Raw genomic sequence first — 21236 nt, 5'->3', positions numbered from 1 at the left:
CTGGCTTTTCAGTGGAAATAATATAACAGCACACCCAAACCCTAGCTCAGAGCCATATACTCACTAATCTCCCCTATTAAAGCAGCCCCAATTGTTGAGGTTCTGTGTGAGAAGCAGTGATTTTTGCCATGTTATCTATGCTACTTACAGAAAACAATGCAAAAATAATTGCAAACCCTTGATATAGTATTTTGATAAAACAGAAAAAAATAAACAACCAGTGGTTTTGAAGGTTTGGGACTGTTAACCTAAGAACCAATAAAGACAAGTGAGAACTTTTATCAGTAATGATGTTGAAGATTTAATTTTATCAAAGTGCTAAAATAATGTTTTTAGGGTTAATATTCAGAGCAGAAGAAACTGGGAGTACTTAGAAAATAAATACTTTGTATTTTGGTGATTTTTTAACCTTTGTGAGTATTTTTGATGTTGGAAAGATTTTGAAGTACAAATTTTTAAAAAATTAACTCAAAGAGAGAGAGGCCCCTTCCGCACATGCAGAATAATGCACTTTCAATCTACTTTCACAATTGGTTGCAAGTGGATTTTGCTATTCCGCACAGTAAAATCCAGCTGCAAAGCAGATTGAAAGTGGATTGAAAGTGGATTATTCTGCATGTGCAGAACGGGCCAGAGAGAGAGAGAGAGAGAGAGAGAGAGAGAGAGAGAGAGAGAGAGAGAGAGAGAGAGAGAAGCAGTGTTTTCAAACATCAGTTCAAGCAGGCACCGCACAGTGTTGTAGATGAGATCCTGAAACCTTACTTTGGCCTTGTTTCAGTACAAAGTCGACAAGATCCTCCTGACATCCCAGAGGCTGAATATCTCCGTGTGGCATAATGACACATTTGGACGCAACAGTTTCTTGGGCGAAGTGGACCTGGACTTGGGCTCGTGGGACTGGGATGACCGGCAGATCAAGCAGATGATCTGGTACCCGCTTAAGCCTAGAGTGAGTGAATGACCCTTGATTCACGCGAGCCAAAAATGGCTTCTTTCTCTTGCTCTCCTCCCCACCACAGTGGAATTTTGGCACCTCACAAAGGAATATCGTGGAATCTCTCTGAATCTTATGACTAACAACTCTTGACTGGGAGAAGGGGAAATATTGTTTTCATACGCTAGTTGCTATGCGAACTGTGATTAACGTTGCACGATGTGGAGGATTTCTCCTTGGGCATGTGGAATTTGCACTTGTTTCCAGTGCAGCAGAAACCACCCTCCCCCCAGATACAACCAAAGATCGATGACCTTGTTTCATGTCTTCCTTCCTTCTGAGAAGCACAGAGTAGCATGTGTCGTTCTGTTTCCCATTTCGTCATCCGAGTGGCCTTGTGAGATGGGTTAGGTTGAAAAGGAACACAAAACACCACCGTTTCTTCAGCATTAGAGAAGGGGATTATGGCACACGAGGGTCTCCGTCCGCAGTAGCTTTTGCTGTCCGAGGGTGGATCTCTTTTTGTGCGAGTCCCTTTTACCAATAATACACACTACTCAATTGCTGGGGTAATAAATTGGCCATAGCCATTTTGTTGAGCAGAAGCGTGAGGCTAAGCATGGGTCTGGGTCTGGTCATACGGGCGACGTGCGACAGCTCAGCCAGGCGGATGCCTCGTCCCGAGCTTCGTTCCATTGCGGGGCTCTGCTGGGCGGACGCTCCTGGCCAGAGATGTTCCCCTTCGGCCCGGTTCGACAGGGGCGGTCGCCTCTTGCCGCTGTTGCCGTTCCCAAGGGGAAGGCGTCGCTTCCTAGCTCCCTTCCCCTTCCCTTCCAGAGCCATACCCATGCGCCAAACCGCCAATCATCACGGCTATGACAAAATAAGCATGCATTAACATAAAAATTTTAGGGAGAGGTGGGTGGGCAAATTGTAAGCCGACGAGCACATGGCCCGGGACAAAGGAGGGGAAGCCGCTTTAAAGTCTCGCTCGCCCCTCCTTTCTTCTGGTGACGCTAGCCCTTCTCTAGCATGGCTCCTTCTCCCTTCCGCCCCTCCTTTAATGGGGGGCGGGCGTAACTGGCCTCGCTCTTCCCCATCCCCGCAGCAATTGCGCCTCGTAGTGATTCACAAGCGTCTTTTATTTCTGTTTTGTTTCTCTCAGGCTCCGTTGGCTTCTCTGGAGCTGGAGAACAGAGGCGAGATTAAGCTCTCTCTCCAGTATATCCCACAACCTGATGGAGGTAAGTACTCCTCTGTTATACACTCTCTTTATCTTCCCTTGTGGTGTAGTGGTTAAGAGCAGGGGGACTCTATGCTGGAGAACCAGGTTTGATTCCCCACTCCTCCACCTGAGTGGCGGAGGCTTTTCTGGTAAGCCAATTTGTTTTCCCACTCCTACATTCCTGCCGGGTGACCTTGGGCTAGTCACAGTTCTCTCAGAACTCTCTCAGCTCCGTCCACCTCACAAGGTGTCTATTGTGAGGAGAGGAAAGGAAAAGGCGTTTGTAAGTCCCTTTGAGTCTTCTTACAGTAGAAAAAGGGGGAGTATAAATCCAAACCTCTTCTTCTTCTTGTGAATGGCAGTCTGTTCAGTAAGAAACCTATAAATTAGGTTGAGAAGAGGGGAAAAACTTGTTAACTTGCTGTGAACTTGCATTGGGCAGTGGCTGTTTAATTCGTAACAAGAGACTGTTCAACAAGAGACTGATTGATTTCCATTCCCACTCCCCAGCCGCTGCTGTTTACAACTTACAATTGAACAATCCTAGCTGACATAAGCAATAACGTCAGCACCTTAGGAGAGCCAGCATGGTGTAGTGCATAGGTGTCAAACTCGTGGCCCTCCAGATGTTATGGATTACAGTTCCCATCATCCCCTGCCAGCATCATGCTGGCAGGGGATGATGGGAACTGTAGTCCATAACATCTGGAGGGCCGCGAGTTTGACACCTGTGGTGTAGTGGTTAAGAGCGAAGGACTAATCTGGAGAACCGGGTTTGATTCCCTGCTCTTCCACATGAAGCCTGCTGGGTGACCCTGGGCCAGTCACAGTTCTCTTAGAACTGTCTCAGCTCCACCTGCCTCACAAGGTGTCTGTTGTGCGGGGGGGGGGGGGGGTTGTGATTGCAAGCCTCTTTGAGACTCCTTATTGTAGAGAAAAGGAGGGTATAAAAAACCAACGCCTTTTATTCAGTGTGGAAGATGTGAACATTAATGTTGAGGATAGCACAGCAGGCCAGGGCAAAGATGACTGGTTGGAGCTCAGTATCAGGAAGATGTGTGGTTGGCATGAGGACCTTTTGACCTTTTTATTCCCCAGAAGGGTTTCAACAGCAACAACAACCACCTTTATTTGGCATTTAAAAATAGGTTCTAGAGCATTGCCAGACATTTTTGAAATACAAATCAAGAGTACATTCAAAGTGCAGGCAGGAAGACTGTATATAGCAGTATACATTACTTAGAAAGTTCTGTCACTTGTAAAAGAAATTTTGCTACTTTTTCCAAGAGCATGACATCTGTGTTGTTTAACAGAAGCTCCACAACAGAACAGTCAGAGTCACGTTCAGATTTGTCTAGGGCCAGCCTGGGGGAGAAATTCCTAATGCCCACATATCTTGGATAGTCAAGAATAATGTGAGCAAGAGTCTCCACTTGGTTTTTACAGTGTGGACAAACCCGATCCCGGAGAGGTATGGATAAGTAACAACCCTTTGTAATGGCCGATGGGAAGGTATTGGATCTGGCCCTTGTGATAATCCATCTCTGTTAGGGTTCAGTTAATAATTCAAGATATTTGGCTATGTGCCCCTGTTCCGGTATTATTCTGACAGAAAGGGGTGAGCATGATTTACTTGCTTTCCCCAACAAGATATGATATCCCTGTTCTAGAAGTCTACTTTTCAAGGTTTGGAAAATGTCTCTGGGTTCCACATACAGAGATCTTCCAGTGATAAACCTATTGAGTAAATTTTTGATTTGAGAAGTTGAGTCCCAGAAGGGTTCCATTCTTTGAGGAAAGATCATGTGTCTCTCCATTTTATCTGTTTCACAGGCAAAAAGCCTTCAGCCACTGGAGAAGTCCACATTTGGGTGAAGGAATGCCATGACCTCCCACTTCTCAAGGGCAACAAGCTCAATACCTTCGTGAAATGGTGAGAACAATTATTTGATGGGACTAAGGCTTAATTAATTAATCTATTAAAATAACAGCTTGGCTACCTGGTGCCATCCCATTGGCTTCAGATGAAAATGACATCATGGTTTATTGTCCTATCAGTGAGTCTGATGTAAACAATAAACCAATACACACCCGCTCCCCCAAATGCACAGTAATGAAACACTTTTACAGTTAGTCATGAATTGTTAATTCATTTAACACCCAAAATGGTGGTTTATTCTTTTTGCTCTGGGTGGAAGTCTGGTTCAATCCTGGTGTGAAGGGAACATCTTACGATTGGTTACAAAAGTGGAAGTATTCAATTATTGAGCCGCGGGTAAAGGACGCACGTGAGGACAAGGATTGTGTACTTGGTGACAAACTGTAATCGGTTATGTTTGAACTCACGGGGAGATTTCTGTTTTTACATGACATATTTGTTCATTTATAATTCTATGTGCATTTGATGTATGGAGCTGCCAACATGCCACCTCAGAAGTGCACCTCAAGAATTTCACAATGATTTGCCTCTGTGATTACAAATGTTTGTATTATACTCAAGGCAATGAGGCTTTTGATATCCTCGCTGAGTTCTGATTTCAAATCATCTGGAAGAAATTGAGAAAATAAAAATCTAGCCAGATCTCTGTGTATATATGGTTTCCCTTCAAAGTACTGGCATTTAGAACTTCCGTTGGAAAGCTAACAATGACTTGTGGTATAAGGAATTCCTGGAGCTCAGAGACCCAGGAAGGGAGGAGATACAAAGCTACCGGAAAGAGTTCTTTTAATCAGATTGTCCAAGGTTTTCACAGGTGGAATCAACTGACTGTTGTAGGTTTTCTGGGCTGGGTGGCTGTGGTCTGGTAGGTTTTGCTCCTAACATTTCACCCACAGCTATGACAGGCATCTTCAGAGGCCTGTCACTGTAAGAAATGTTTCTCTCCATGTTTACATCATGCAGTGCAGATTATCATTTGCACAATCAGTGCTTATGGTGAGTATTCACACCAGATGCCACGCCACGCCACGCCACGCCACCAAGAAATGTGGTAGATAGTATCTTAATTGCTGAGATCTTAATTGCTGAGATGTGTTTTATTCCTTTGTGGGAAACAGTTCTCAAAACATCTATGGTGTAAAAACAACTGCTCTTTTTAGAAGCTGAAGCGAGGCAATTGAGAAATCACTGCGGTAGCGTAGAACAGTGATTTTCAACCAGGGTTCCATGGTACCCTGGGGTACCGTGAGCATGTCCCAGGGGTATTGCCGCGGCAAATGCTACCTCGCGCACTTCTTTGTGAGATTTGATGCTCCTGTCGAGAAGCCAGCAAGGACATGGAGCTGAAGCTCAGGGCAGGGCCTGCGCCATTGCTGTCACTGGCAGGTGCCACTTCCTGCCCCCCCCCCCCCCGCAGTTCTTCCCTTCACCCTGGGAGGGGAAGGTGGGGGGTAGTGCAAGCAGGGGCATTGGGAGGGGAAGGTGGGAGGATGGCAGAAACCGCGTGGAGATATGAAGAAGTGAGATCAAAGGTACCATGACATTGAAAAAAAGGTTAGTAAACACTGGCGTGAGAAGAGTCACTTCGCAGTACCAAATGGACTCCCCAGTGCAGAGTCTCCTTGTTCAAAACACCTATCTCAAGCGAATCTATTACATCCAAAACATGTTCACACTCTTGGCCTCCTCGACATACCTTTGAAAAAAAAAAAAACAGGGATGCGTAGCAGATTATATATGCATTATACTGAATCCTAGCCTTAGGAGAGCCATATCAATGGCTAGGTTTTCTTTCTTTCTTTCTTAAATTTATATCCCGCCCTTCCCAAGAGGGCTCAGGGTGGCGAACATCAATACAGTCAGTGGTGGGATTCAGCAGGTTCGCGTCACTTTGGTAGAACTGGTTGTTAAAATGGCGCTTGTAAACAACCGGTTGTTAAATTATTTGAATCCCACTGCCGGAACTGGTTGTTAAATTACCACCAGTTATCCGGGCCTCTTGAGATCTTGGAGAGTTCATAGAGGGGCCTGTAGGACCTGAATTGTTCCACCGGGCGTTTGGAGAGGCCAGCCGCTGATGTATGCCCTCCTCTTCCCCCCCTTTTACACTCTGGACCCTTAATTTTTATGGGGGCCTGACTCTCCGGGTTTGTTCTTTCCAGGGTGGGCCTATGAAGTTTTATGAAGTTTTATGCTGGATGCCGATATAAATTTGTTTAATCCGCTGTTTTAAATGGAGTTTTAATGTGAATCGTTGAATTATTGTTATTGTGTTGTTCAATTACATTTCCAGAACCGCTTAAAGGGAGGGGTAGGTATATAAAAATGATTATAAAAAAATAAATAAATCAAAATAAATTATTTGAATCCCGCCACTGAATACAGCTAAATAAAACAATACAATATGAAACCAATAAAACAAGCTGTTCTGCCATCAGCGCTGCTATATGGTAGATAAAAAAAAAAAAATAGAGGGTGCAAAGAGATTCTGCTCCTGCAACTCAAACCAGCTGGAAACTTTAGCCCGTTCCCTCTTCCATTGCACTAAATATGCGGGAATTAGGGGAAAATATCCAAATGCTCTTTTCTTGAACTATGACAGGATATCAGATGCTCAAAAGATCTCATACTTGCTACATAATTCTGATCCTGTGGTTTGTGAACTGGTGGCCAAGTTTTTTTAACTTTAAATTATGTACCGTAAAGGATAGCTCTGTGCTTTTTAATTTTGTTGTGATGCTCTGTTGTTAAGAGATTCTCTACTGTTATTTTATTTGGGGATTGTTTTAAATTTGTTTTTTGTATCGTACTTGTATCATCCTATGTGCCAATAAAGGCTTGGTGGTGGTGGTTCAAACAACAACTTTGTAACTGGCATATTTTCAGTATGGAAGCCTCTGTCTCTACAGAATCTTACAGCAACTCTTTTTCTCCTTTTTGTCTCAAGTACCGTTCTCCCGGACACGAGTAGGAAAAGCCGCCAGAAAACACGAGCTGTGGCCAAGGCAACCAATCCGGTATTCAACCACACGATGGTCTACGATGGCTTTAAGTTTGAAGATCTGAAAGAGGCTTGTGTAGAACTTACTGTCTGGGACCACAAACAGCTAGTGAATCACTTCTTGGGAGGCCTCAGGATAGGACTTGGAACAGGTACTTTTGGCTGAGTAGAAGTCCCCCAGAACTACAAAAAGGGGTATCTCCTGCAAGAAGTATCAGGAAAGCCTGATGGGTTTCAAACAAGTGTTTTCGTTCAGGTAGAAAAAGCACTGTGTACGAGGGGAGAAAGTGAGATCAATAAAGAGAGATTGTATACATTCTGCATACCCCTATAAGTGAGATTTCTTCACCCGGCTTAGCAATTCATAGTATAGGGGAACAATCCATCCATCCATCCATCCATCCATCCAAAAAGGCATTGCTGACAATGGCAAAATATGGCAGGGGCCTCACAAAGGGGCAATTGAAGAAGAAGAGTTTGGATTTATATCCAACTTTTCTCTACTGTAAGGAGACTCAAAGTGGCTTACAAAAGCCTTCCCTTCCTCTCCCCGCAACTGATACTTGCGAAGTAGATGGGGCTGAGAGAGTTCTGAAAGAACTGTGAATGTCCCGAGGTTGCTCGGCACTGTGCATGTGTAGGAGCGGGGAAAACAGAGAGATTCCCTCTCCCCCAAATCTCCCACGCAAGAATTCGCGAGCCCTCAAATGTTCGAGCAGATTGGGTGCTGTGTGGTTTCCGGGCTGTATGGCCGTGTTCTAGCAGCATTCTCTCCTGACGTTTCGCCTGCGTCTGTGGCTGGCATCTTCAGAGGATCTATCCATCCATCCATCAGCAGATTCGAGCAGATTCTTTTTCCTTTAAGTGGCTCTCAACATTCCATGCCTCGATGCTCCAGGCCAAGTTTAAAAACCTTGTAATTTTGGTTAATTTACCAAGTTATATTTTTTTCCGCTTGCCTAAGGAATCATTCCCACAAATATGCTGAAACCCTGATTGGCTGTGGTGCCTGGTTTCAATGTTGTCATCAAGAAAGGCCCTAGCCAATTTGTAATTTTGGTTAATTTACCAAGTTATATTTTTTTCCGCTTGCCTAAGGAATCATTCCCACAAATATGCTGAAACCCTGACATTGGCTGTGGTGCTCTGGGTTTTTCAATGTTGTCATCAAGAAAGGCCCTAGCCACTGAAGGAATTTTATTGTGCTATATCCATCTGCTTGCTTTAGATGTAAAGGAAATAGATGGGATTTATTTATTTAGGTTATACAATTTATAGGCTTCCCTTCCCTGTACAGGCTCTGGCAGTTTACAACAGTAAAATATAACAGTAAATCAATATCCTGGCACCATTAGGGTGCCATCAGTCTTCTCAAAAGGATAGAAGAAGAGTTTGAATTTATACTCCATCTTTTTCTCATGTAAGGAGAGTCAAGGTGGCCTACAATCTCCTTCCCTTCCCCCACCCCTTTGACAAGCGGCTTGGGAGGTAGGTGAGACTGAGAGAGTTCAGAGAGAACTGTGACTAGCCCAAGGTCACCCAGTGCTAGGAATGTAAAGAGATGCGGAACACTGCGTCTGGTTTCACTCTCTCAGGATAAGCTTCCGCCACTAAGGTGGAGGAGTGGGGAATCAAACCTGGTTCTCCTGATTAGAGCGCACCCGCTCTTAACCACTACACTACACTGGCTAGACAAGATTAATCCCCCTTCCCCATAAAGTACACATTCACACAGGGAAGGGACAGGGGAAGGAAAGGGAAAAGGAGGCCCGCTAGATAGATAGACAGACAGACGGACGGACGGACGGACGGACGGACGGACGGACGGACGGACGAATACTGCCTCAACCATAGGCCTGGTGGAACAACTCTGTCTTGCAGGCCCTGTGAAACTATGCTTAGTTTCACAGGGCCTGGGTCTGACCTGACATCATGCTCTCACACACACATATATGGGAGATTACAGAGCAGTTTACCATTATTGTTGCTAATTTAATCTCTCTCTCTCTCTTAAAAAACACTTCCTTAGGTAAGAGCTATGGCACTGCAGTAGACTGGATGGATTCTACGTTAGAAGAAACCAGTTTGTGGGAAAGGATGATGAATTCACCAGACCAGTGGGTTGAAGGCACTCTGCCACTCAGGATGCTAACAATAGCAAAGATGACTAAATAGCGACACTCTGATTCTTCGCCTCCAGCTTGGTGGCTTGCTGGGGTGGAAATGGACTGAGGAGCGAGGGCAAAGATCCTGGCATGTTTCCTCCCGGCATAAATCTGAAAGAGGGCACTTCTGTTGGCAGCCTTTCTCTTTTTAAAACTGCAATTTGCTTTTTAAAAATACACATTAATCTTTGCCTACTGGCAGGCACCTTTATGATGTCAAACCCCTTAATCTTTAATAAAGATTAATTAAATAATAAAATGTGAAACGTATTTAAAATATTATGTACAGTTTTCCTATGTGCAGCAACTACCTAGAATACACTATAACAGGCTGGTATTCTAGTGTATTCTAGGTAGTTGCTTTTGTTTCTCACTGTACCACTGTTCTGTTGTTTCCATTTTCCTGTGCGACCATGTTAACTAAGGAAAGAAAAAAAATGTTGATTATTTGATTAAATAAGCTACATTTGCTCACTCGGTCTCTGCTTCTGTTACCCTTTTGTTCCTGAAATTGGCGTGCAAATACTCCCTGCAGTAGAGTAGCATTCTAGTTAGTGGCAGAAGGACGGGTGATACCGGAATAAGGTTGGGGTGTGTGTGTGTGTGGCTGAAATTGGATATTACAGCAGAACAGCAGATGGAAAGCTACTAAGCAACCACTCTTGTGTCATGGAACAATAGAGTTGGAAGAGACCCCCAAGGGCCATCTAGTCCAACCCCCTGCAGTGCAGGAACACCCAATCAAAGCACTATGTTCAAACAGCCTCTGTTTAAAAACCTCCAAAGAAGAAGACTCCACCACACTCCTAGGCAGCATATACCACTGTCAAACAGTCTTTGCTGCCAAGAAGTTCTTTCTAATGTTTAAGTAGAATCTCTTTTCCTGCACCTTAAATCTATTACTCCTTGTCCTGAACCAGTGATGGTGAACCTTTTTGAAACCGAGTGCCCAAATTGCAACCCAAAACCCACTTATTTATCGCAAAGTGCCAACACGGCAATTTAACCTGAATACTGAGGTTTTAGTTTAGAACAGGGGTCTGCAACCTGCGGCTCTCCAGATGTTCATGGACTACAAATCCCATCAGCCCCAACCAGCATGGCGGTGTACCATGCTGGCTGGGGCGCGATGGGAAACACAATCCATGAACAACTGGAAAACGCAGATTACAAATTCAGAACTAAAAAACAGCTGGCTCGAGCATGTTGCACCGGGGAGTAAGCTTGGTGAAGCAATCATGCAATGCTTCGAATGGGTGAATAATGACCCTAGGAGGGTTTACTCAGAAGCAAGCCCCATTGCCAGCAACCAAGCTTACTCTTGGGTAAAGGATCATGCCCAGGCCAGCTTAGGTGTGTGTGTGTGGGTGGGGGGGTGATCTTCTGTTCGATGCATTTAGTGAATTTTTCTGCCACTGCTCCAGGGAACCTGTCTAAGGCATCGTACAAGATAAAGCATTATAAAAACAAATGTCAATAGGCCAGTGATGGTGAACCTTTTCGAGACCGAGTGCCCACATTGCAACCCGAAACCCACTGATTTATTGCAAAGTGCCAACATGGCAATTTAACCTGAATACTGAGGTTTTAATTTAGGGAAAACGGTTGGCTCCGAGGCGTGCGTTACTCTGGAGTAAGCTTGGTGAAGCAACTGCGCAATGCTTCAAATGCGTGAATCACGACCCTAGGAGGGTTTACTCAGAAGCAAGCCCCATTGCCAGCGACCGAGCTTACTCCCAGATAAAGGATCGTGCCCAGGCCAGCCTAGATATGTGTGTGGGTGTGTGATTTTCTGCCCCCCCCCCACATGACAAACTCTGTGCACACGTGCCCACAGAAAGGGCTCCGAGTTCCACCTCTGGCACCCGTGCCATAGGTTCGCCATCGCTGTCCTAGTCTCTGGAGCAGCGGAAAACAAGCTTGCTCCCTCTTTGACATGACATCCCTTCAAATATTTCAACATTGGCTATCATGTCACCCCTTAACCTACCCAGTTCCTTAAGCTACTCTTTATAGGGCATAGAGAAGTGTCTCATTCTTTTCATCTGAATATGAAGGGATGCTCAATGTTTGATGTGATGCCACTGTGTTGTCCTTGTGAGTTTCTCTTCTGCTGCTCTGTTTAAGCAGCTGATGCTTCTGGAGATAGGGAAACTCAAAAGTATGACAACACTGAGTCATGCATTGAGCATCCCTAGAAAAGAGTCCAAGAAGCAGGTCTGCCATTTCCAGTGATAATTCCTCTTTCTGCCTCAGATACTTTTAGCTTGGACAATCCATATAGAATGGAGGACTATTTTTTAAAAATTATCTCGCCAAAATAAAGATAAGTCACTGTTTACATTGTGCATGCTTGTATATAGTATAAATTGTTCACTAACAACTTCAAAATCAGATCCCCTCCCCATATACACACATGGACACACATAGCGACAAGTCTCACATACTTGGTTCAGATGTTATTCTGAAATCTTTCCATTAACTACATTTCTTGTTTAAATTATTGGTGAATTTAAAAGATCAGATTTTTGAAAATCCTTCCACATTATTCACCGTTTTATGCTTCTGTTTGGGTATGTCAGGTGTGTCGTTCGTATTATGCTGCCACCAAGTGAATGAGGGAAATCGTCTGAAAGAGGAGTGAAAATATGTTATACTGAACTGTACAGAATTGAAGATCAAAATTCATTTGTATACACTTATGAAACTCAAATGTGTATTAAAACTACATGTGTACTCAAGCAGCAAGGTGCTGAATTCCCAAAACAATGTTTTCTTAAACTTCCGGAGACTTTTATTTTGCTTCGTAACATAAAACATTAACGCTTTTTCCAACTACAACAGTAGCTGATGGGTAATCCCTACTACTATCTATCACAGTGATAGCGAACCTTTTCGAGACCGAGTGCCCAAATTGCAGCTTAAAACCCACTTATTTATCGCAAAGTGCCAACACATCAATTTAACCTGAATACTGAGGTTTTCGTTTAGAAAAAACAGTTGGCTCCGAGTCATGCGTTACTTGGGAGTAAGCTTGGTGGCAGTTAGTGGCTATGCTTTGAAGCAACCGTGCAACTCTTCCAATGGGTGAATCACGACCCTAGGTGGGTTTCCTCAGAAGCAAGCCCCATTGCCAGCAACTGAGCTCATTCCCAGGTAAAGGATCGCGCTTTAGTTTTTCACATGAAAATCAGTGGGGTTTAACAGTGTTTAACAGGGTTACCTACCCTGCTTCCCCAAAACTAGGTCTTAAGTTTAATGCTAATAATCGAGCCCAGCCTAGATGTGTGTGTGTGTGTGTGACTCTGTTTGCTTGTGCCCACAGAGAGCGCTCTGAGTGCCACCTTTGGCACCCGTGCCATAGGTTCGCCACCACTGATCTCTCAGGTTTTATCCATGCCCTTCCTCCAAGGAGCTCCATTTTGTCCTCACAACAACTCTCTGAGGTAGGCTGGGCTGAGATAAGAAGTAGATGCCCCTAGGTCCGTGGTGGCGAACCTTTGGCACTCCAGATGTTATGGACTACAATTCCCATCAGCCCCTGCCAGCATGGCCAATTGGCCATGCTGGCAGGGGCTGATGGGAATTGTAGTCCATAACATCTGGAGTGCCAAAGGTTCGCCACCACGGACCTAGGTTATCCACTAAGTTTAATAGTAGAATTGGGATTTAAACCTGGGTCTTCCTGGTGTGACCCGCTAATTTGCAATTGAGTCTTCAAGGTTGTGAGTTGTTGTGAGCAATTGAGTCTTCAAGGTTGTGAGTTTGAGACATGGGGAGGGAAAAGAGGTTAGGAGAATTATTGGGATGAAAGGCGAAAGCCAATGTGATGTGGCTGTATTGCTAGCTAGATTTCGAAAAAATGTGTAACAACCTGCAATGATCCTGCACAATCCCTCATTGCCCCTCTACAGCACCGAAAAAGTCGGGACTTTTGATTCACAATCATGGTAGCAACAGCAAGGAAAGAATCTTTACTCTAGAAGCCCCTTCCACACATGCAGAATAGTGCACTTTCAATCCACTTTCACAATTGTTTGCAAGTGGATTTTGCTATTCCACACAGTTTCAAAGTGCATTGAAAGTGGATTGAAAGTGCATTATTCTGCATGTGTGGAAGGGGCCTCAAACGATAGTTTGTTTAAATCCAGTCCGTTGCACAAATCTTGGTTTATCTATCAGACAGGACAGAACAGAGGGAAAATTACACACCCCAAAAACAAAATTATTACCCGGAGGTTGGTTGAAATAAAATCCAATTGAACAGTGAGATATCTTTATTACAAAACATTCATGCAATTATATATTAAAACAGGGACACCATGAGCTCTTATGAGGGCAGATGATCTAAAACCACAAACCAAATACAGAGTTGATGATCTAAAACCACATGCCAGACACGTGTGTGAGCAGTTTCAATGTGTCTCTTGCAGACAGGTATTATAGAAGACGTGAGTAATGCAAGCCTCCTCCCACTCTGGAACCGTTTTGAAAAAATATAAACATTTCCTTAAGCAGGTGGAAGGAGGTGTGCTTTATCCCTTAGTGCCACGGTGTCAAGGCCCTCCAGATGTTATGGACTACAATTCCCATCATCCCCTGCCAGCACATTTCTGGCAGGGGATGATGGGAACTGTAGTCCATAACATCTGGTGGGCCGCAAGTTTGACACCCATGCCTTAGAGCTATCAGATAACCCTTTGTGAGGAGTGAGGTGGGGAGAGAAACAACAAAGCTACTACTCTGAGAACTAGAGCGGTGAAAAGTGGCTATAGGTTTTCAAGGTAACAGATGAACAGAGGTGGTTTGCCATTGCCTAGCTTGGTGTAATAACCCAGGACTTTCTTGGTGGTCTATCGAAGGACTAACCAGGGATGCCCCTTTTCAGTTTCTGAGAACTGATGAGATCTGTCTATCCTGGGGCATCCAGATTACAGGGAAACTCATTTTGTTACCTGATTAATTGTTTCAGTACGTGTGTTTAAGTACTTCTCTTTCTCACCTTATTTAAGCCCCTTCACATAGCTGCCAAGCAACCGATAGTTTTCCAGATTCCAGGGGGAAGGGAAATCTAGTGTAGGCAGGAGCAGCAAACAAAGACTCGGCATTCTTTGCTCTCGTCTAGCCGCTTCTAGGGTTGTCTTGCTCCCTGAATTATTTCCCACTTGGCTCCCCTCCATTTCGGAGTCTTTCCAAGTAGATGACTTGAGCGTTGGAACTGAATGGCTGAAGTCTGTTTCGATTCCCATTGCCATGGGGACAAGAAACGGTCTGACCAAGACGGTCAGAAGAATGAGGCAGGTAAGGAAAAATTCTGAGTCTCTCTTGGTGTTATTTACTCTCACTCTGGTAAACTTGTTAGCTGCCCTCTTCCCTCTATTCCTGTCTTAGGTCTGCAAGACAGTGACTGGACCCAAGGTCCTCTAATCAGCTTTCGTGGGTGAGTGTACATTTGAACCTAGGGCTCGCTTTCTGACACTCTAACCATCACACCACACTGACTTTCTGTCTGCTAGTGTAACCTCTATCTGTGGGTTCTGTGGGGCAGAACTTGGAATGAGTTTGCAACAACAAACTAAAAAAACAAACAATGGTTTACTTTCTTAACATATAACATCAAACATCAACATTTAACATCACACTTCAAGGTCCTGTTCCGGTTGCATTTTCAAGTCCTTCTAGTTACAGTCTTCTGATATTGCCAAGTCCAATTCTTCCTGCAAGTGGGTTGGCTCCTGAAGACTCCAAGGGCTTGGTGAACAGGATTCAACATGATCAAGGTTTCCAGGAGAACTCTCACCCATTACAAACACACACCAAACCCTGAAACAATAAACTCCAACATTTACAACATAGCAAAAATAAACAACTACTTTCCCACTAGTTCCCAACAACATTGCAGTTACCTTAACAAGGTGTTAAGGGCTTATACCAATCAAGGTCCGAGTCTGGTAGCCTTGTCTCCTCCAAACTACATGAGCTCTGCAGCCTTCTGCTGCTTTGAGTCTCCACCCCCTTCTGGGTCAACCCATTCTGAGCCATGGGGGTTACACTAGCAACGGGAGCAAAGTATCCCATGTTAGATTCTGACAAAGTTCTGCCCCTAACAGTTGTATTTTTCTCTGGCACAAGAATCTTTGCCCCAGCAGAGGTGGGGTGTTTCAAAAACATTACTGTTAAAGCTCTGCAGAATCTAATCTGTTGTGTATTCTCATTTATACTGTTCTGTTAATGCGTTTGTCCTGATCTGCATAGCCCAGGGGTCTGCAACCTGTGGCTCTCCAAATGTTAATGAACTACAATTCCCATCAGCCCCTGCCAGAATGGCCAATTGGCCATGCTGTTAGGGGCTGATGGGAATTGTAGTTCATGAACATCTGGAGAGCCACAGGTTGCAGACCCCTGGCATAGCCCAATCTATCCAGAGAAAGCCAGATTTTGGAAACTAAGCAAGGTCGGCCCTAGTTATACTCTGTTTCACCTAAAGATGTTAGTAGATTGTATATTCCTCCGCCACAGAACAAAGCATGCTGGACCTTCTTTGTTGTAGAATGCTCTGCCTGGGTCCTAGCGCCTACCTAATCCTGCTCCCACTTTCCCATTTGTTTGAAAGTAAACATACATTTTGGCATAAATGTTCTTGCATCAAAGTACTGTGTTCAGTAATACACAAAATAATGGTTTTGACAAAGGCAGTGCCTAAAAATGAATGAATAATTCTCATATTCGTTCGGGACTATGTTCTAATGCAGAAGCATGCAATTTTTTCTCAACCGCTTCACCTCAACTGACCAAACTAACATCTTTATGTGAAACAGAGTACAGTGCTTGGCTGTATGCCTCTTGCCTTGAAAACTCTATGGACTGCAATTTGAGAGCACTTTACATACACATTAAGACACTTCAAACTTGAGAAGGAGCAGCAGTGGCGTAGGAGGTTAAGAGCTCATGTATCTAATCTGGAGGAACCAGGTTTGATTCCCAACTCTGCTGCCTGAGCTGTGGAGGCTTCTCTGGGGAATTCAGATTAGCCTATACACTCCCACACACGCCAGCTGGGTGACCTTGGGCTAGTCACAGCTTCTCGGAGCTCTCTCAGCCCCACCTACCTCACAGGGTGTTTGTTGTGAGGGGGGAAGGGCAAGGAGATTGTAAGCCCCTTTGAGTCTCCTGCAGGAGAGAAAGGGGTGATATAAATCCAAACTCCTCCTCCTCCTCCTCCTCCTCCTCCTCCTCTTCTTCTTCTTCTTCTTCTTCTTCTTCTTCTTCTTCTTCTTCTTCTTCTTCTTTAATTAGATTTGATAGGCGGCCCCTGCCTTTCCACGCTTGGGACAGCACACAACAATCAAATACACATACCAATAATGTCAACAATAAATATTAAAAGATCCAATAAACAACTATAGAAGAAGATCTGATAAACAACTAAAGAGGAAGAATAAAACAATCCAAAAGGCAAAGCTAAGAATAACAATTAAAACCCACCACACAGAGGGGACTTTCACAGCTTGTTGATAATAATAAATCAAATAAATTGGAGATAACAGATGTTAAATGTTAGTTGTTCATGGAAGCTGACAATGATTGTTAACTGCTGGTTTCAATGGGTTTAGGTGTACCAAGGGGTGGAGTGGAGGGGAACTGCGCCCGGGGCATGCCTGCGTCTTCTGCCCCTGCCCTGCCCTGCCCCCACAGGCCCCCTTACTGGCACGCGCCTGGTGCACTGCACTCCGCCCCGCCCCCTTGGCGCTACGCCACTGGGTGTACCTTACTATGGATAATACCAATCTGCGAGAAGGAAAGTGTTATGGCCAGAAGAGGAGCCAGGAATCCATTTTCACACTTACATATAAAGGGAGAGGGGATGTAAATCTATTAGTAAGTAAATAAGAACCGGAATGAAATGCTGTTATTGTTTTCCTTCTAAGAACAAAAAGGTTTTGCTTACCCAGTTAAAACACAGCAGTGTATCAGGAATTAAGCACCACCAAGAAAGAAGCAACCCAAAGAGCGTTCTCTTGTTTGGGGCCATCCTTCTCTCACAGCAATTCACGACCAAACGCAAATCTGCATTTCGCCATTGCCACTCTAATGGGATATGTCAAATGGGCCAAAGTGTGCCGGTTCTAGGAAGTTCTAGAAAGGCCTTTCCTGGCTTGTGACGTCACAGAATTCTTGGAACGTGTCCACCAACTGTCATCTGGGCGTCCAGAGGTTTTAAACCCCTAACCTAAAGCACAGGTGTTACAAGAACATGAGTCTGAAGCATTAAGGTCCTCAATATGCCTCAGGATGAAAAGGATCTCAATATGCCTCAGGATGAAACGGATCTCAATATTCCTCAGGATGAAACGGATCTCAACATGCCTCAGGATGAAAAGGACCTCAATATGCCTCAGGATGAGAAGAATCCAGAAATGAGCGCCCCTCCGACAATACTAAATGAGACGGATGCAGATGTAAATTGGAACATGGGAGAACCCTTTGAGTCCTTGAACAAGCTCCAGGGTCTGTCTGACGGGGAGAAGGGGGAGAAGGCGATGCTGCGTTCGCGGATCCACGAGCAATCTCAGCTCATCTGTATCTTGAAGAAGCGAGCCGACGACAACCTCATACGCTGCAGGACCCTGGAGCAGCTCCACGCGGAGCTGGAAGAGCTCAGGATGGCGGACGCTTTGAGACTGGAGAGCCAGACCCGGCGCGTCCAGCAGTTGGAAGAGCGCTTCATGGACTTGGCCGCCAACCACGAGGACATGATCCACTTCAAAGACGAGCACAAGCGCCAGAACATACAGCTGAGGGAAGAAAACCGGCGTCTGCGCCAGGAGAACCTCGGCCTCTTCAGCCAGCCTCTGAAGGAGAAAGAGGCAGAGCTGAACCACCTCGTGTCGCAGTACAAGAAGCTTTCCAAAGACATGGAGGCCTTGAGAGAAAGTCACCAGCAAGAAAGCCAGTGTGCCCAACAGAGAGAGAAAGAGCTTTTGGAGGCCCAGGCTCAGCAAGCCGGCGTTCATGCAGAGGAGGTTAGCTCGCTGAGAAGACAACTGCAAGTCCTCAAGGAAAAACACAGTCATGTCATGGAGCAACTGGAGAGAGCAGAAAAGGAACTTAAAGATGGCGACCTGAAAGCCACAGTGGAGCAGTTGAGACACGAGAAAGAGGAACTTCTGACCCTGGCCATGGAGAGAGGTAAGGCACTGCAGGAAAAGCAACGAGAGATCTTGCAATTGGAGAAGAAAGCAGAGGACATGGAAAAAGCCAAGCTGGCAGCAGAGCAGCGCTTTGAGACGGAGGCGGCCACGGTGGACAGCGTCCTCCGAGTTCGAGACCTGCAACTGCGGCTGGACGGGACCGAACAAGCATATGTTGAGCTCCGGATGCAGTTTGAGGCTTACAAGAGGCACAGCATGGATTTGCTTACTAAAGAGAAAGAGCTAAACACGAAACTCCGCCATTTCATGGCATAGAAAGGCACGTCTTGTACCAGCTGCCAAGCAAAGACGTCTCAAAGGCATTCTTAAAATAATCTTGTGTAAGATTATTTCCTTGTCTTAACGTCTTTCGTGCAGTACTTCGAGGGGTGGGGAAATTGTCAAGATCTCAGAGACCTCTTTGTCCTGGGTAAAACGAGTTAAAATAAAATTTTGAAATATTTGTTGTGTGTGGAATACACTTTTTTGTTTCCTTTGCCACTTCTAATTCCTATTAATTTTGAAAATATCTCTCACTCTGCCTGTCTAGGATGTGGAATGTTGTAATAGATATACCTTGATCTTGAAAATTAAGATGGGTTGGTACTTGGATGAGAGACCACCAAGGAAGACCCTGAAGAGGGTTCCCATAAATTCACCGTGACTTGACAGCACTTTACACACACATATCCATCCATCCATCCATCCATCCATCCATCCATCCATCCATCCATCCATCCATCCATCCATCCATCCATCCATCCATCCATCCATCCATCCATCCATCCATCCATCCATCCATCCATCCATCCATCCATCCATCCATCCATCCATCCATCCATAAGAACAAGCCAGCTGGATCAGACCAGAGTCCATCTAGTCCAGCTCTCTGTTACTCGCAATGGCCCACCAGGTGGTCCGTCCGTCCGTCTATCTATCTAATGGGGCTTATATACCACACAATGCTGTCCTAAGTTAATCTTTTCTAAGCCCAATGACTTCAAATTCAAGACCAAAATGAAACACTGTGAATAGACAATACTTCCAAGTAATTACTTCAATTTAAGAGTAAGGAGATTTTCAAATGGTTCTTTATGGGATCAGGGTTTCTTGCCTCAAAGTGCAGTTGAAAATTATGCTTGTAAGACTGTGGCAGGGCTACCAAATTCCTGGATATTTTTCTCCAGGGAAACTGATCTTTGTAGTCAGTTGTAATTCCGGAATATCTCCAGGCCTTAGCAGGAGATTGGCAGCAATATACACTGGGTGTTTTACTGAACAAACCAGTACAAAGATTTGGTGCAACAAGGCATTTGAGCTTACTACCGGTGTCTCAGGCACAGGTGGGAGGAAACGGATGGGGAAAGTACCAGTGAGCTTACTTAACTTCTGGTAAAAGTTGGAAGATGCTATACATGGAAGATGCTATACGTGTGTGTGTGTGTTAAGTATCAAGTTGTTTCCAACTTATGGCAATCCAATAAATTAATGCCCTCCAAAATGCCCAATCATTAACAGCCTTGCTCAAGTCTTGCAAACGGAAGGCCATGACTTTTATTAGTCAATCCATCTCATGTTAAGTCCCTACTGCTTTCCACTTTTCCAAGCATTATTGTGTTTGCTATCCATTTTCTTCAAGGGTTCTGATCTCTGTTGTCTGGAGATGAGGTGTAATTCCGGGGTATCCCTACGTCCCACTTGAGGGCTGTCAACCCCTCATGGCAGGACCGCCCCATCCCTCCTGGGTGTTTCCTCTGTGGCCTTGCAGTGCTTACAGGATGATATATCTACCCAATGACGTTTATTACCCAGATAATCATTTTTAAAATTCTTCCATGAACCTTCCTGGAAACCTGAAAAATATTGACCTCCCCAGAGAGATCCATAGGGGACAAAAATACCCAAGGCAAATTAGTAGCAGGAAATATTATTAATCTCAAATAGTTTCCTATGAAAGTCATGAACATTTATGTTGGCTGTCTAATGGCTTAGCTTGCAAAACATAGGCCACTTCCGCACGGCCACGCTGGGGGTTGGGTCGGCGTACATGATGCCGACCCAACCCCCGCGAACGGTCCCGGTAACGACAGGGAAGACAGTGCCGCGCTGCGCCATCGCCTGATTGACGTATCTTCCCTGCGACTGTCCGGCGCATTGCCGAGGCCAGGGGACACGCCCCCTGCCCTGCACGACCGCTCCGGAGTCGCAGGGCAGGGGGGCGTGTCCCCAGGCCTTGGCAACGCGCCAGAAGGTCGCAGGGAAGGTAAGTTGATCGGGAAAGGGGGGGGGGATGGCACCTTCCAGCCGCTGTCGTTTGCACGGCAGTGGCTGGAAGCCGCCGTTTTCCAAAAACGGGAAAATGGTGGCTTCGCGCCGCTGGGGGGGAGCGAGGGCAGCGTGGCTGCGAAGCAGCTGTGCCCCCCATGCGAACAGCTCCCTAGGGACAGCGTTTTTGCCGTCCCTAGGGCGCTGTAAACGGCCCGTGCGGAAAGGGCCATAGTTTTTGTTGCTTAAATTAAAACAACTATAGCTGAAGTCTTTCATGGCTGGAATCAACTGGCTATTGTGGGTTTTCTGGGCTGTGTGGCTGTGGTCTGGCAGTTTTTGCTCCTGATGTTTCACCCACATCTATGGCTGGCATCTTCAGAGACATGTCACAGTAACAGGTGAAACGTTGGAAGCAAAAACTACAAGACCATGGTCACACAGCCCGGAAAACCCACAACAGCTAACAACTGCGGCTCTAGGTAAAGGAACCACATTGTTCAAGATTTCAATATG

General features: G+C 45.2%; 2 protein-coding genes across 16 annotated transcripts in view; both read left to right on the top strand.

Annotated features, from left to right (window-relative positions):
* The window catches only part of SYTL2 (synaptotagmin like 2), a 116462-nt gene extending 106719 nt beyond the window's left edge, over positions 1-9743 (top strand). For 13 of the 14 annotated variants that reach the window (XM_048493250.1, XM_048493255.1, XM_048493254.1 and 10 more), the window contains 5 exons: positions 779-949; positions 2100-2178; positions 3993-4092; positions 7046-7251; positions 9129-9743. In XM_048493250.1, the coding sequence (XP_048349207.1) occupies positions 779-949; positions 2100-2178; positions 3993-4092; positions 7046-7251; positions 9129-9274 (702 nt within the window). In that variant the 3' untranslated portion in view covers positions 9275-9743. The remainder of the gene's footprint in view (positions 1-778; positions 950-2099; positions 2179-3992; positions 4093-7045; positions 7252-9128) is intronic. The other variant, XR_007244244.1, reaches the window with a different exon arrangement.
* Positions 9744-14373: 4630 nt separating this feature from the next.
* Positions 14374-18918, top strand: CCDC89 (coiled-coil domain containing 89). Of its 2 annotated transcripts, XM_048493266.1 has the most exons (3): positions 14374-14565; positions 14656-14704; positions 17193-18918. In XM_048493266.1, exon 3 carries the CDS (start codon positions 17547-17549, stop codon positions 18729-18731), a length of 1185 nt encoding a protein of 394 aa, XP_048349223.1. In that variant the 5' UTR covers positions 14374-14565; positions 14656-14704; positions 17193-17546; the 3' UTR covers positions 18732-18918. The 2 variants fall into 2 exon arrangements, with proteins under 2 accessions (XP_048349223.1, XP_048349224.1); XM_048493267.1 differs by lacking the exon at positions 14656-14704.
* Positions 18919-21236: the final 2318 nt, after the last annotated feature.

This window comes from Sphaerodactylus townsendi, linkage group LG04 (assembly GCF_021028975.2).
Source record: "Sphaerodactylus townsendi isolate TG3544 linkage group LG04, MPM_Stown_v2.3, whole genome shotgun sequence".
Classification (NCBI taxonomy): domain Eukaryota; kingdom Metazoa; phylum Chordata; class Lepidosauria; order Squamata; family Sphaerodactylidae; genus Sphaerodactylus; species Sphaerodactylus townsendi.
Note: the sequence above shows the minus strand (reverse complement) of the source record. Positions and strands in the feature narration are given on the sequence as shown.